The 14,713-nt window shown below is 40.3% G+C and overlaps 1 protein-coding gene across 8 annotated transcripts in view; it reads left to right on the plus strand.

Moving 5' to 3' along the window:
* The window catches only part of szt2 (SZT2 subunit of KICSTOR complex), a 59,896-nt gene that overhangs the window by 4,561 nt on the left and 40,622 nt on the right, over window positions 1-14,713 (plus strand). For 6 of the 8 annotated variants that reach the window (XR_013285215.1, XR_013285216.1, XM_077533262.1 and 3 more), the window contains exons 9-28: window positions 575-745; window positions 1,326-1,557; window positions 1,623-1,752; window positions 2,846-2,991; window positions 3,073-3,225; window positions 3,906-4,020; window positions 5,105-5,313; window positions 5,390-5,632; window positions 6,199-6,277; window positions 6,962-7,050; window positions 7,133-7,301; window positions 7,416-7,533; window positions 9,498-9,611; window positions 10,771-10,974; window positions 11,049-11,149; window positions 12,175-12,313; window positions 12,387-12,716; window positions 12,805-13,006; window positions 13,278-13,325; window positions 14,143-14,270. Coding sequence is in view for 6 of the 8 variants with exons in the window: in XM_077533262.1 (XP_077389388.1) it covers window positions 575-745; window positions 1,326-1,557; window positions 1,623-1,752; window positions 2,846-2,991; window positions 3,073-3,225; window positions 3,906-4,020; window positions 5,105-5,313; window positions 5,390-5,632; window positions 6,199-6,277; window positions 6,962-7,050; window positions 7,133-7,301; window positions 7,416-7,533; window positions 9,498-9,611; window positions 10,771-10,974; window positions 11,049-11,149; window positions 12,175-12,313; window positions 12,387-12,716; window positions 12,805-13,006; window positions 13,278-13,325; window positions 14,143-14,270 (3,120 nt within the window). In the remaining 2 variants the exon portion in view is untranslated. The remainder of the gene's footprint in view (window positions 1-574; window positions 746-1,325; window positions 1,558-1,622; window positions 1,753-2,845; window positions 2,992-3,072; window positions 3,226-3,905; window positions 4,021-5,104; window positions 5,314-5,389; window positions 5,633-6,198; window positions 6,278-6,961; window positions 7,051-7,132; window positions 7,302-7,415; window positions 7,534-9,497; window positions 9,612-10,770; window positions 10,975-11,048; window positions 11,150-12,174; window positions 12,314-12,386; window positions 12,717-12,804; window positions 13,007-13,277; window positions 13,326-14,142; window positions 14,271-14,713) is intronic. The other 2 variants (XM_077533264.1, XM_077533265.1) reach the window with 2 other exon arrangements.

Consider the following 14,713-nt stretch of genomic DNA (forward strand, 5'->3'; position numbering starts at 1 on the left):
TGTTTTTTGTAAGGTAAAATATTTTATTGTAATATTAAAGGGATACTTGACTCATTGAACAATTTTCAGCAGTGAAAAAGTGAACATTTTGTCCAGGATGAATTTGCTAACTTCATTATTTTTCATGTACAATTAAGTACCTTTAAAAAGTAATTTTTCTACTTGCTGTCAACTGATGATGACATCACCTGTGCTGGCTCACCTGTTTTCTGGGTTTAGTCAACAAACTGAGCCATGATTGGTCGTTACCTACTTCCTCAGCACAGGTGATGTCGTCATCAGTCGACGGCAAGTAGAAAAATTACTTTTTAAAGGTATTAATTGTACATGAAAATAGTGACGTTACCACATTGATTGTAGACAATATTTTTTTTTTCAGATTCTGACTTTTTTGTTATAAGCTTGATAATTTGTTATAAATTGTTTCTTTTAAGATTCTATATTATGAAAATATTGCTTTTCCCGTATTTCACAAATTTACCATCATTTTCTGGTATCATAACCTTTTTATTTTCATGTAAGGTTGTGTCTGTTGTCTTTTGTTGTGACATTCTGTATGTTTGTTGTTTCGCAGTGTCCCAGCACAAACTATTCAACGAGCACCTGGTGTCGGCAAGCGGCAATCCGGCACTGGTGATGCGCAGGAAGAAGCACACGGAGAAGGACGTGCACGCTCACCTCATCAGCGTGGTTTCAGTCAGGCTCAGGGAGGGCTACACCATCCGCGACATCAGCCTCACCAAAGGTTTGCACCAAAACATCCTTTTCTCATAAGATTGTTTTTTTTTTCCCGCCTCATGACATGAGATTATGACTTTTTCTTTTTCTTTTTTCCTCATGAGATTACAAATTCTTTTTTTTTTTTTTTTCCCCTCATTGCAACTTGTATTTTTTTTTAACAACTTTTTTATTCCTATAAAATGTACTTTTTTGTGGGAGGAAAATTTCAAATATTTATTATTATTATTATTATTATTATTATTATTATTAGTATTATTATTATTATTCTATTACTTTTTCATTTTTTTCTCTCCTTGAATTTTTTCCCCCCAAAATATTGCAACATTTTTATATTCTTAGAATCACAACTTGTTTCTCATAAGTTGACATTTTTTTTGTAATCATAATACTTTTTCCTGCAAAATTACTTTTTTTTTTTTTTTTTTCTCCTCAGTTTTCTTTCAAAATTGTTGTTGTTTTTTTTTGTAAGACTGACCTTTTCTCCTGAAAATCCGCCATTATCACTAAAATTGCACATTTTTCCATCAGGACTTTTGTTTTGCACCTTATTATTATAATAAAATTTCTGTTTTGCTTGGCTTCAGGTGGCAGCCAGCTGGAGGTGAAGCTGGTGCTGCTGTGGAAGCACAACATGCACATCGAGTACGTGGCGTCCGCCTCGTGGCCGCTGGACCCCAGCAAGCGGACTACCCGGGTGGAGGTGACCATGGAGGGCAGCTACGACATCCTGCACGACATCAGCTGCACGCAGAGGAAGCCCATCACCAGCCCCTACCGCACCTCCGTCATCCGCCGCTTCTGGAACACTCTGCAGAGGTACCCGCACGCGAACCGCCGGCCCAACATTGACGCGGGATCATTGAGAGCTGGCGTCCTTTCAGCATCAACCAGACGGATCAGATGCTGGTACACCTGCAGTCTTTCAACTCGGTTCCGGAGAACTACACCATCCCTGAGAGCACCAAAAATGGAGTTCCGCTCTTCTACATCCCGCCTGGATCCACCACACCGGTAAGAACAGCAACAATACACCTTCTATCCTTCCGGAAAGTTGGCACAATAGAGGCCAGCATTTATTTGTCTGACCCTTTGTGAAAAAACGTGGCCATTTCCTCTGTGGCTTGACACATTCAGATAATTAGATGCATGCTATTTGATTGATAGCAACAATTGCTTTTATTTAAGGCTGCAGTTTTTTTTTTTAATCATTTTTTTTTCTTTTGATTACACCATCGATTGGATGCAAATGTACATTGCATTTATTGTATATATTTTTATTATTTTATTTATTTATTATATTTATATTATTTCTTATTTATATTATTATTTTTTTTATTATTACTGGTGTTTAACTGATTAGTCTTGTTTACTTGGTGTTATTTAATGATGAAACAAAACCAAATAACAATTGGGCTATATAATAAATAATATATATATTTTTTTATAGTCTAGTCAAGTCAAGTTTATTTATATTGTCCTTAATTAATCACACAAAAGTCTCAAAGGGCTTCATATGCACACAGTTGACAAATACCAACGACATCCCCTGATCGAACCACAAAAAAAAAAAAAAAAATTGGCTGATAAATTTTTCCTTAAATTGATAATGGTTCAGGTCCTGGTTTGTTCAGTCGGAAGATAGGCAAAAATGTTACTCATTGTTCTCCAAAGTAAAAGCAGATGTTTGCAAATGTTCTGTTTTGATTAAACACAAAAAAAAGCCCAATCTGATGTTTTGAAAAATGACAAAAATTAGAGTATGTTTACAGTTGAGAGGGTGAAATCGGATGATTTCGACAATTTTAAGTTAAAAAAAAAAAAAAGTATCTAAACGAGTAATTGTCCAAATTGTTGATGAATTTGTTAATCGATGAGTTATCAATTAGTCGATTTACCCAACAGTAGTTGCAACATGCAGCCATCGGCAGCTCAAGAATGAAAATGCCAAGTATGTGATTTTTTTTTTTTTTTTTTTCCTGTAATCAGTGCAGCCCTACGTTGAACACAAAATTCCAATATCACTTGTGTTCCAACCACAGGATAGTTGATTGACAGGTGACGTAAGCAGGGCGTGACACGATTGCGTTTTTTTGCGTCGGCGCAGGTTCTGTCCCTGCAACACGGCGGCTCCAAAGATTCCTCGCAGTCGCAGTTCGCCTCCTACTGGAAGCCCATCCTCTCCATGGATGCCAACTTCTGGCAGCGGTGGCTGCACATGCACCGCATCGCCATCATCCTGGAACACGACATGTGAGTCGCACGCGACGCGCTCGTTTGCGCGTGATGTGTCGTCAGCGCGTGTACGCGTATCTGCTTGCGTTTTATATGCAGGCCGGTGCCCAAGCACCTGCACACGGCGGGCAACAACGGCCGCTACAGCACCATCCAGTGTCGCATCTCCCACTCTGCGCTCACCTCGCTGCTGAGGGACTGGAGCAGCTTCGTGCTGGTGGAGGGCTACTCCTACGTCAAGCTCATATACAGGTGAATATACAGGAAATTATTCATTTGTTTTTCCTTCTGATTTGTCGATTTAACCGAAAAAATAATTGACCCGCCCCAACTTTATTATAGTCCTTTGAAGAGGATTAAGAACCACTTTAACTCATTCACTCCCAGCCGTTTTCACATTTCGCAATCCCGTTCGCTCCCGGCTGCTTTACTGGATTTTGACTGGTTTTGCAAGGCCCACAGAATATTGTGTTCAATTGCTATAAAAGCATGGAACCTACAAAAAGAAAGATTAAAGTCTCTTCTTTCATCAGGAAAAAAAAACTGATTCTATCTGTTTCCGTTTTGCAGCAATTAGCATTAGAAGAGAGCTAAGTTTCATCAATTTTCACAAATCTATTTAAAATTGTAAGTAATTGAGCTTTTTTTTCCCTAGATGGCCCTGGTTGACTCCTTTGCTCTGCTGCCACCTAACTACCATTTCTGCAACCGTTCTTTTCAGTTGAGAGGCTGCATCAAAGCCTTCTGTATGCTCTACCATTAAAAAAAAAAAAAAAAAAAAAAAAAAAAAAAAACGTATAAATACGTCTTTGGGACACTTACAACATTTAAAAAAAACAACGTATTTACACGTTATTGGGAGCAAATGAGTTAAGGATAAACTCAGGAGGATGCTTTAAACTTGTGTGAAGTCCATATTGTGTGTCCAACAGTTCCCCGGAGCAACCCCCAACCTCCTTCTACCTGGTCCGACTGATCTCCAAGACCCCCTGCATGGTTCTGCGATTGGGCTTCCCCATCGGAACGCCGGCGCATGTTCGTAACAAGGTAGCAGAGTCAATCATCAAAAAGATGTGAAAATGTATTATTGCTACACTAGGTGAATGATTCTCACATTGTGCTTCTACATTCCATGTTTCTAGTAGTACCTCAAAGAATCGCTGCCTAAATATAATTCAGTTGTTTAACCTTGAGAACTGTTTATTTTAAGACTTTTTTTTTTTTTTTTTTTTTTTTTTTTTAAGTTTAGGTTGACTATTAGTTGAAAATCAGTGGACTGTGGTATGAGCACCACTGGTGGTACTTTGGCTCCCTCTAGTGGTACATGAATTTAAATTTAGTATATGATACAGACTCTATGACTGTATGACTTGGGTACAATTTTTTTTTTTTTGGTAAAATTATTTTTTCCTTATAACATTTTAACATGATTTCTGTCAAATTACTTGTTTTTCTTTTATTTTGACGTTATTCTCATGAGTGACAAATGTTTTTCATGTAATAATTAGGGACATAACGACATCCCAACATCATGATACGATATCACGATATGAAGGCCACGATACGATAATTATCACGATATTGTGGGGAGGTTGGCGATATTTAAAAAAAAAAAAAAAGTCACAATATTGTAAAAAAAAAACAACAACAAAAAAACTCATACTAAAAAAAACTATGTGCTTATATACAGCAATGGAAAATTAATATATAAAAATCTATAAATATATCTGTATTGAGACACTCTACATATTGACAAGCAGTTAATGTTTCACAACATATATTACTTTCTCCTTCATCTGACCTTTAGCACGGATTTTAAACGTATAAGCGCTAAAACATGCCTTGTGAAAATTAAACTGCACTAAAAAAAAACAACAAGCCACCAGGGGGTGCTAGAACTGCACAAATGGAAATCAACCTGACTTTTTTTAACAGATGTGCTGCTATTAATATCGTGACATGACGACGATGACAATATATTGTGGGAGACTGAATATCGCAATATTTCAGGAATACAACTCATATCTTGTTTTTGATACATATTTATGCCTACGCTACTGCGTTGTAATATTGGTCGTTGTAGTGGTACTTGCAGAGCCAATCATTTTTTCAAATCCTGCCCGCCGGCCAGATTGTGGACGAGCTCCGCGAGCAGATCCTCAAGCTGCGCTTCCCGCACCGCATTCAGAGCAAGGAGGCCACGCCCAAGACCAAGAGGAAGGCGACGGCGGGACAGCCATCGCCGTCCAAGTCTCCCTCCCTTTCCGCCCCCAAGCAGGCGCTGTCGGACCGGCCGTGCGTGGTGGTGCTCAACAAGCCGCTCGAGAAGCTGCTCATCAGGTCGGCTTCACAAAAGTTAGCTTTTCTATTTTTTATTTTATTTTTTTTTGGTGACTGTTTTGGATCCGTCCTCCAGATACGAGAAGCTGCCTCTGGACTTCAGGACTCCCTTCATCTTCAGCATGGAGAACTCGTCCACGCAGCCCTCCGGCGGTGGGGCGGCGCCCCTCAACGTGGCGGGCAACCGCGCCGCCTCGTCCACGCTGGCCTCGCTGTCCCGCTACTTCCTGCACCGGCGCTGGGTGTGGGCGGTGCAGAGCAGCCAGGGGCCGGCCGTGGCCATGCAGGCCGTCGCCCACATCCTGTCCATGCTGTCCGAGTGAGTCGCCGGCGTACGGTGGTGCCTTGAGATACAAGTGACGAGTTTTTCAAGATACAAGCAAGGTTATTTTAGTTAACTAAAACTTAACAGCATGAGCCTTTGGTGATGATTTTAAATGGGATTTTAAGTAGATTTATTTTGATATTAACCGGAAAAAGGATGTTTGAAAGCGTGTCACGCAGAAGTGACATCATCTCGCAGCAGCCAATAGAAAAGCACCTTCAGATGACGTCGCTTCCATGGTGTTTTTTTTTAAAAAATATTGTCCATAAGTAATACACGTCTTTAAAAAAAAAAAAAAAAAAACTAACACTGAAACTAACTAAAATAAACTAGATCGAAGCATTTATTAAATAACTAAAACTAATAAAAACTAACATAACCACCCTGAAAACTAATTAAAACTAACAAAATAAATGAAGAGGATTTGAGATGAATGTTTTAAGTTATGAACATGGTCACGGAACAAATTCAGCTTGTATCTCAAGGCACCACTGTACCTCTTTTCGTCTTCTGTTTTGTCCCGCTCAAGCAGACTGACTCTGAAAGTTGTTTCTGTGAAGGATCCGCCTGTCGGAGGGTTTTCACTTCGCTGCGAGTGGAGACGGCATTGTCAACATGGTCATTGAGCTGCCCATGAAGGTAAAATGACTTCATGTACATCTTGGATACAAAATTAGAGAACTAGAGCATTGACAATCCGGCCTTTTTTTTTTTTTTTTTTATAATATAAATCATTTTGTTCAAAGTTTTCAGTAAACATACATTACTGTCAATGTACAATCCAACAAAGGCATCTCAATATATAACCAAAAAAAAAGAATATCCAAAAAGTAGTATCACCGTCATAGTATGAGATAACAAACAACGAAATTAACGTGTGAACGTCTTCAAACGTCCATGCCTACATCAACATTCACAAAAAACTTTAATATGTAGCAAATTAGTTACACAAAGCAATGTACAAAAATAATTCTGAATCAAACAACCAATCATTGAAAAATGATTAATGTCGTCACGTCATTTGCATTCATTTTGAAAAAAAAATCAAATAAATTCTGTTTTTTGGGGGAGCTTTGTTTTTTTTAGAGTATTTTTTTCTGTTTTTCTTAATATTAAAATATTTCATAAAAAAATATTCAGAAAAACGTGAAAAAAATATTCAGAAAAACAGGAGGAAAAATTACGCAGAAAAACAGGAGGAAAAACATTAAAAAAAAAAAAAAACTGAAAAAAAAATCTCTGTCTCTGTGAAGCAGCATGTGGCTCTTTATCCAGGGTTCTTTAAACACAACGTACACAAATATATATTTGTTTCTGCGCTAGGGCACATCCGCCGACTCTGAGCAAGAGAGCCACTCGTGCATCGTACAGTACATCCTCTTCCCGCCTCACGCGACCTCCACCAAGGACAGGTAGCTCCTCCTCCGAGCACTCGCTTGATGTTTGTCGGCCGCCGCCTGCGCTTGTCAATAAAGTTGCGGCCGAATGTCGCAGCTTCTCCACGGACGACGACAACGACACGGACGTGGAGGCGGTGGACGTGGACACGGAGCTCAACCTGGTGACCGAGTGCTGGGTGGAGCCTCAGAGCGGCACCGTCACCGACTGCTCGGAGCAACATCGCCACCTGCTGGGCCTCAGCTACCAGGAAGTGCCTCAAGCTGTGCGTCGCTCGGCGACCATTCCCACTTCGAAATACTTCTCCTTGATTGGCTGGGTTGACTTTTGCTATTTTTTGTTTGTTTGTTTTTTTTTCCCCCGCTTTCCCCTCACCCAGATCTTCCCCAGAGATTTGGCCTGCATGTCCACTATGATGACGTTTGAGTACTTGAGTCAACTGTGTCAGAACAAGGACCAAGTCTGCTCGATGCCTGCCGCACTCAAGGACGCCATTGGTGAGCAAGCTTTTCAAGTGTCTTCTCAGCTTTCATTTCTTACAACCATATTTATTTACCAGATATTCAAGTTTAGTGAACAATCATTCAACATTAATAACTACAACTATTTTAAGTTAGTGCCTATCAGTCTATAAAATTTGATATAATGATGGGGGTGAAATCACTTTATTTTAATTAACTCATTCACTCCCAAAAACGTATTTATACCTTTTTTAGGTTTTTGTTTGCTAGAGTTTTTGTAAGAAGTCTTTGATGCAGTTTCTGACCTGAAGTGGTCGCTTAAAGCGATGGTAGTTATTACCCCCCCACCCCCCCCCCACCCCCCACAAAAAAAAAAAAAAACGGCCAGCAGGTGGCAGCAAAGTATAAGAGATCAACCAGGTCCATGTTGCAACAAGCTCTTTTTTTTCCCAGTATTTTCAACAGGTTGATGAAATTTAGCTAATTCTAATGCTAATTGCTACAAAACATAAAAACAGCTAAAAAATATATATATACCATACTCTTCTTTTATCAGGGGAAAAAACAAACAAAAAAAAAAACATGAAAATGGCTGGGAGTGAATGAGTTAATTACAGTCAGTGGTCCATCTGGTCACTTATATTACAATACATCATGAAATCACTCGGCTTCCATTCTTTATTTAGTCGTTGGAATGTCCACCAAATATTAAATATTCAATTAGGTTTTACCCGTAGGCTTATTTTAGCTAATCTCAAAACTTTTTGTACAGTACTAGATAGATATTAAGTGATTACGGTTGTAGTATTTAAAAACTTCAAAGAAGAAGACGATTCTGATTAGTATCGTAATAGTTATTATTTAGATGACAACAAATAAGATCATAATAAATTGAGTTGGTTAATTATCGTGAAAGAGATGTCTGAAAAGCTTTGAGTGATCTGTCATTGATGAAGGTGAAATAACTGAGTGGTTCAACATAAACAGCAGGGTTAAACCAGGCTTGCAGCATGTCAGGATTCCTTTTCTTACTCGTAATTCATTGGATCATGAGAAAGATGACCCCGAACGGGGAGAATGGAAGGAATCCGGCGGAAATCCGTGGAGAAATTGGATGACGCGGACAATGTGGCATTGTCGTCGTCAACCAAACAGCAAAAGCGGGACAAAACAAAGTGGCTATTGATGAGTAGTGAACTGACGGGACTTCAAGCCAACGTCAACAAGTGCAAGATCCTGCGTATGAAGACAAGAAACCATGAGCATGTTTTGGTGAATGGAGAACCGATAGAAGAAATGGACAGATATGTATCGAAGATACATAAGACCTTAGTTCATAACTGTCTACCTAAAGCGACGGGTGCGTTTGTGAAGCTGAAAACAATGTGAAGCGCTGAAGAACAACCAAGCCGAAATTGTATAAAGCACCAGTTAAGACTGTCTTAATTCTTCTGAGGTTCTGAGACAGAAGAGGAATAAAGAAGATGGATGTCTTGTGAAGCATCCCCAACATTCAATGGCAGAAGCATGTTACCAATAAAGAAGTCTTGGCGAGAGCAGGAAGAATGAAGATGAGTGATGATGCACGAAGAAGGAGATGAAAGTTCATTGGACGCGTGTTGCGGCGGAAAAATCGACGACAACTGTGTGATTGCAAAGACCCCCGAAGGAAGAAGAAGACGCGGAAGGCCAAAGACGACCTGGCGAAGGACTGTCGAGAAGGAGAAGGCTCGTGCAAGACGGAAGACGTGGAACGATGCTCGCAACGTAGCTCATCAAGGGTAGTGTGGAGAGGTGAGGTGAGTGGACCACGCAAACATACTAATTGTTCAGAAAAGAAATCGATCATTTCTTTTAGGGTAGACATCCATGTTTCTTTTTTTTTTTTTTTTTTAACTCACTCTGAGTGCATTGCCAGAGTGCAAAACCGTAAAAACGTAGCTGTGATCCCGTGCAGAGTATTCCGAACGTTTACCCGTTTTTTCCCTGTCTGCTTTCAGGAAGTCCTTCTGCCTCAGAGGAGAGCATTCACATGGTTCCTTTCCAGTTTGATCTCATCCAAATTCTGCCCAAATGTCAGCAGGTGGAGCTCTTCTTCCTTACATTCAGCACAGGTATTTTATTTATTGATTTATTTATCTTTGAAATGTCTTAAACAGGACTGTCAAACTTGTTTCAGTTCACTGGACACATCCCCAAGTGGACCCGACAAATATATTCAGGGACAAAAACGACTATTCCAAAAGTTTCCCATTGAATAGGTGTAAATAATTATAAATATTTCCTGAAAATTCATTGCTTGAAAATCATATAAGTAGTCAATGTACCTTTTAATAAGGAGGGATGTAACGATATCCAAACATCATGATATGATATTATCACGGTATGAAGGTCACATGACGATATTGTGGGGAGGTTGCAATACAAAAAAGGTCACAACATGGTAAAAAAAAATGAGCTCATACTAAAAAAACACGCAATATTGTGTTTTTGTACATTACAGCAATGCATATGAACAACCTACTATTGCTAATAACACTTCATATTGAGACACTTACTTGCTAATGCAAGCACATTAGTTCCTCCACATATTGAGTCGCTTCCCAAGCATATTACGTTCCCTTTCATCTGACCATTAGTGTGGATTTTAAACATAGAAGGGCCAAAACATGCCTTATGAAAATTAAACTTGCACTAAAGAACTAGCCACCAGAGAGGGCGGTAGAACAGCACAAATGGAAATCAATCTAACTTTTTTTTTTAACAGATGTTCTGCTTTTAATATGGTGACATGACGACAACGATATTTTGTGGTAGTTTTAATATCGCGATATTGCTGTTATTGTTACATCCCTATTAATAAGACAACTTGTCAAGCTCTAGAAATCATTTTTAATGGACTTAAATTTTCACATCCATCTGGAAATATAGACAACCTCAATTGACTCATGGTTCTTTACAAACTCAAGTGGGAAGTTATTTCGAAAGACGATGCAGTTATACCCTTGTCTTGTAAATTTATAGATAAAAAAAAAAAATCCAAGTTGGGGCAGTGCAAGGAAAGAAAATATTTGTAGAGGTATTCATTTTCACCGAACTGTTGTGCAAGGGTATTTTGCACTTCGGAAAAAACAAATCATCCCTACCGGCCGGATGTAAAATCGTGATTTGGTTGTGTTTGGATTCTAAAAGCTTTACGTTATCCCAACATGCTGTACATTTTTGGAGGGTTTTCTATTTTGGGCAAACGACACCTTCCGTGTGTGTGTCCAGAGTTGGAACTGGAGGAGAACCTCCGCAGTGGTCCCTGCCTTCCCAACGAGCTGCTCCTGGGCCTCTTCCACAGCAGCCTGGAGCAGGAACTCAGCGACCGCGAGATCCCCGTAGCCGTTGGCGACCACGCCGCATTCATGCGCCACGTCCTGGAGCGCGAACGTGACGGCCACTGTGCCCCCTTCCCGCTGCCCGTCATCAAGGGTGAGTCTTTACCAGGCCTGGCAGATCTCACAAGTTTCATAATGTTGTTGAATTGTATTTTTTTTCTCTTTCAGCAGAAGACTTCACGAGGCCCCTGGAAAGACAGGATGTGATGTCAGCATTTCACTTCACCGGCAGCAGTAAAGAGATGACGGAATCCACCAGCACCTTACAGGTAAATCCTGCACAACTTTATATATCATGTTTGTGAATGGCCCAGAATTGTATGAAAAAATAACAAAAATAATACAATAAATAAAATACATATGTAAAAAAAATGAAAATGCTATGACAAAAATATTGGAAAATAATACAACGCAAGATAATTTAATAACAAAAAAAGTAGGGATGTTCGATACCACTTTTTTTCAGACCGATACCGATACTCAGATACCGATACCACTAGTACATTTTGACAAATTAAAAAAATCACTAAAAGATATTTTTAAACAAATATATTTCCTTGAATTTTGACAAAAAAAACCCAGCACAGTCACTCTTCAATAGTCTTAACGCTCAAAAATAAAACACAAAAATGCTCTTTTAGTTTAAGAGTCACAATTTTGAAGTATTTCCAAACCGGTGAAGTTTTGGTGAAAAACTGCTGCAAGCTAGCGCCACTTACAGGCAAGGAGGACTCACTTGACGTCTTCCCCCTCTGCCATCGCTCGCTTGTACTCGTCTGCGTCACGAGTACTCGAGTACTTGAAAAAAGGCTGGTATCGGTACTCGCCCATCCCTAATAAAAAGTGATGAGAAATCAAAAAAATTGTGTCAAAAAATATTGGACACTAGTCATAAATATTAAGAAGAACGGATCAATGTAAAATTTTTGACAAAAATATTAAGACAATATTTACCAATAATATACAATAATGATAAATATTATATAAAATATATATAAAAAAAATATATATATAAAAAATAAATAGAAAGAAATACAACCAACTTTATTATTTATTATGACCAAAGTATTCGAAAAAATATACATGTTATTGTAAATGTTAGGAAAATAAATATGAACATACTATAATGTAAATAAAAATAATACATACAATACAAGGATATTAAAAATGCATTTGAAAATGAAAAGAAGTAAAACAGGACATTACGTTTACCCTCTTTAAAAATGTCAAATAAAGAAAATGGCTGAAAAGCATCTAAAACATTTTGAATGTTTATCGTGTGTTTGACTGTCAGAGTTTGGCCAACGCCGACCTGGCATTTGACGAGCATTCGCTGGCGGGGCCGAGCTGCTCCGTGCCCCAGTGGAGGTGCTACGCCAAGCACATCAGCTCCCAGCAGATCCTGCTCACTTTCCTGCCAGCCACCTACGCAGGTGCCACATTTCTATTCCTGCTCGCCGGCAAACTACCGCAACCTACAAACATGTCTGCTTTTCTTCTCTTCAGATGTCCTCATGCTGATGACCTCTGGGCTGGAGGCGGAGCCTTCGAGTCACGTCAGCACGCAGGAGGACGACACGCTGACACCCCGCAGTAAGTCGCTGGCCGACTCGCCGTCGGAATCCACCGGCGGACGGGAGGTGAGGAGGAGCTCAAGCGGCGGGTGCCCGAACGCCTCGTCGCCCGTCGTCTCGTCACCCTTGGAGGGGCCGGGCGGGACCCCCGAGGCCCCGCCGATAGATTGCTGGGATAGCAGGGTGTCGGAAAGCCAGCCCGGAACGCCCGGTTCGGGTCCGTCTACGACAGCAGCTGCACACGGGGGGCTCCTGACCGCAGGTTTCAAAACCCACCCACACTTTTTTTTCCCGGTTAAAACAACCACTTCTCACCCACACTTTCCCATGCACGTGCGCGTGTGCTGTAGATTTGAGTGAGAAGGTTCACTTCTCTGAGCTGCAACGCGGCGCCGTACCCACTGGCGACATCCTGGGCCGCCAGCTGTCCCAGCAGAGTGCCGGCACGCAGCTCAAGTGTCCCGTCTACGTATACAACTGCTGCTTGGAGCTGCTCAAGGAGCAGTTGGTACATCCCGCCGCCAGCCGGCAGCCCCGGGACGTCTTCTTCAGGTACATCCGCGCCACATTAGGTTGGCAAAAAAAAAAAAAAAAAAAGAAAGATGAGCAATTTAGCATTGCCCCGCGCATTTATCGATGCTAGCATTAGCATTTTACCAGGATATACGTGCTCGCAAACGTTTCCGACTTTTCAAAAAAAAAAGTTCAGCAGATGAAAAAGAATATTAATAAACATTCCAAGTTACCTACGGTGGCTGTAAAAGACCAAAAAAATGTGCAATTGTAATTGTTGATTGTGTGTCTGTGGTTGATGACTGAGTAGACCACAAGAGGCTCAGTCTTGGCAGATGTCTCAACAGATGAAGTCCAGGTGAGGTGCTTTTTCCCCAGCCCGCATGCTGCATTTTTTTGCGTTAAAAAAAAAAAAAAAAAAAAAAAAAGAGCATGTAGACTCAACTGTTACATCATCATTAAGTACAGCTGGAACACCAAAAGAACAGCTGCAGCAAATACGATGCCTTTTATAGTATATTTTCTGGGTACTTCCACTCCAGTCCTCTAGGTGGCAGCCACAAACAGCTAGAGCTCGTGGGTCAATACTGTCCACAAATACAGTACGATATCTGTGCTTCTATCTGAATCTTCAGCACCAAATTGAATGGCTTCTCACTAGGCCCAAATTCAAGAGACCTTTCTGGAACAAAATGATTCAGATAGTGCTGTAGAACTAGTTTACCCTCGTATAATTGCTAATCAAACCACTCAAACCAAATGTTCCTGGAACTCTGGGTCATCTTTTGAGTAACTTTTACTCCTTGATTCTCGTAGTTTCTGAAACTAAATGTGTACTAATGAAGCAATCCAATCACATATGTCCAGCCCTGCAGATCCCAACAAGTTCTTGGACCTCTCAAATGTACAAATCCCTTCAGATGGATCCTTTCAGTTTTGATTGAGATAATCATTCTCATGGTCCAAACACACAATGGTCATCAGGATGTTGTTGTCGTTGTTGTGTGCCTGATTTGTCTTTGCCCGTCCCTCAGTGGAGTTTTGAGAGGACCTCAAATGATTTGCTGTCTCAAGACTAACACTGTGATGCGACATGAAGTGGACCTAGTGAAAATACCGACTCGCGCCAATCCATCAGTTGCGTAGTTATCCCAACCGTTTGCGTCTCCCGACAGGTCGCTCTCTCAGGACCGCAGCAGCCCGTCACCTTGGACCGACCTTCTGGCGCAGCCTCACAAGCACAAAGAGTTGGCCCACTACTGCAGCCTGCTCCAGGAGCACTACCAGCAGAGCTTCGCCAAAGGTGAACAGCCTAAACCCGCAAGTTTGCATGAAAGAAACCGACACAGTATGGAAAGTGGACATGTCAATAGAAGCTTTGCACACAGCGTTTCAAATACGATATTTGCTAAAAAAAAAAAAAAATCTACAGTGTTTCCTCGCTGTAACGTGGTTCACTTTTTGCGGCCTCGCTGTATCGCAGATTTTTTTTTTTAGTGCAATTTTGCATGCATTTTTTTTTTAACAGTAATGACTTAGACTTAGATTTAGACTTGACTTTATTGATCCCTTTGGGATGGCTCCCTCTGGGAAATTTACATGTCCAGCAGCAATGAGAACAGATAATAAAATTAAAAATAATTCAATCAATCAATAAATAAGGTTATTACACCAGAGATTGAATTAATAATAATAATAATAATAAAATTCAATAAATAAATAAGGTTATTAAGTCATTCACTGCCA

Source organism: Festucalex cinctus, chromosome 10 (genome assembly GCF_051991245.1).
Source record: "Festucalex cinctus isolate MCC-2025b chromosome 10, RoL_Fcin_1.0, whole genome shotgun sequence".
Lineage (NCBI taxonomy): Eukaryota > Metazoa > Chordata > Actinopteri > Syngnathiformes > Syngnathidae > Festucalex > Festucalex cinctus.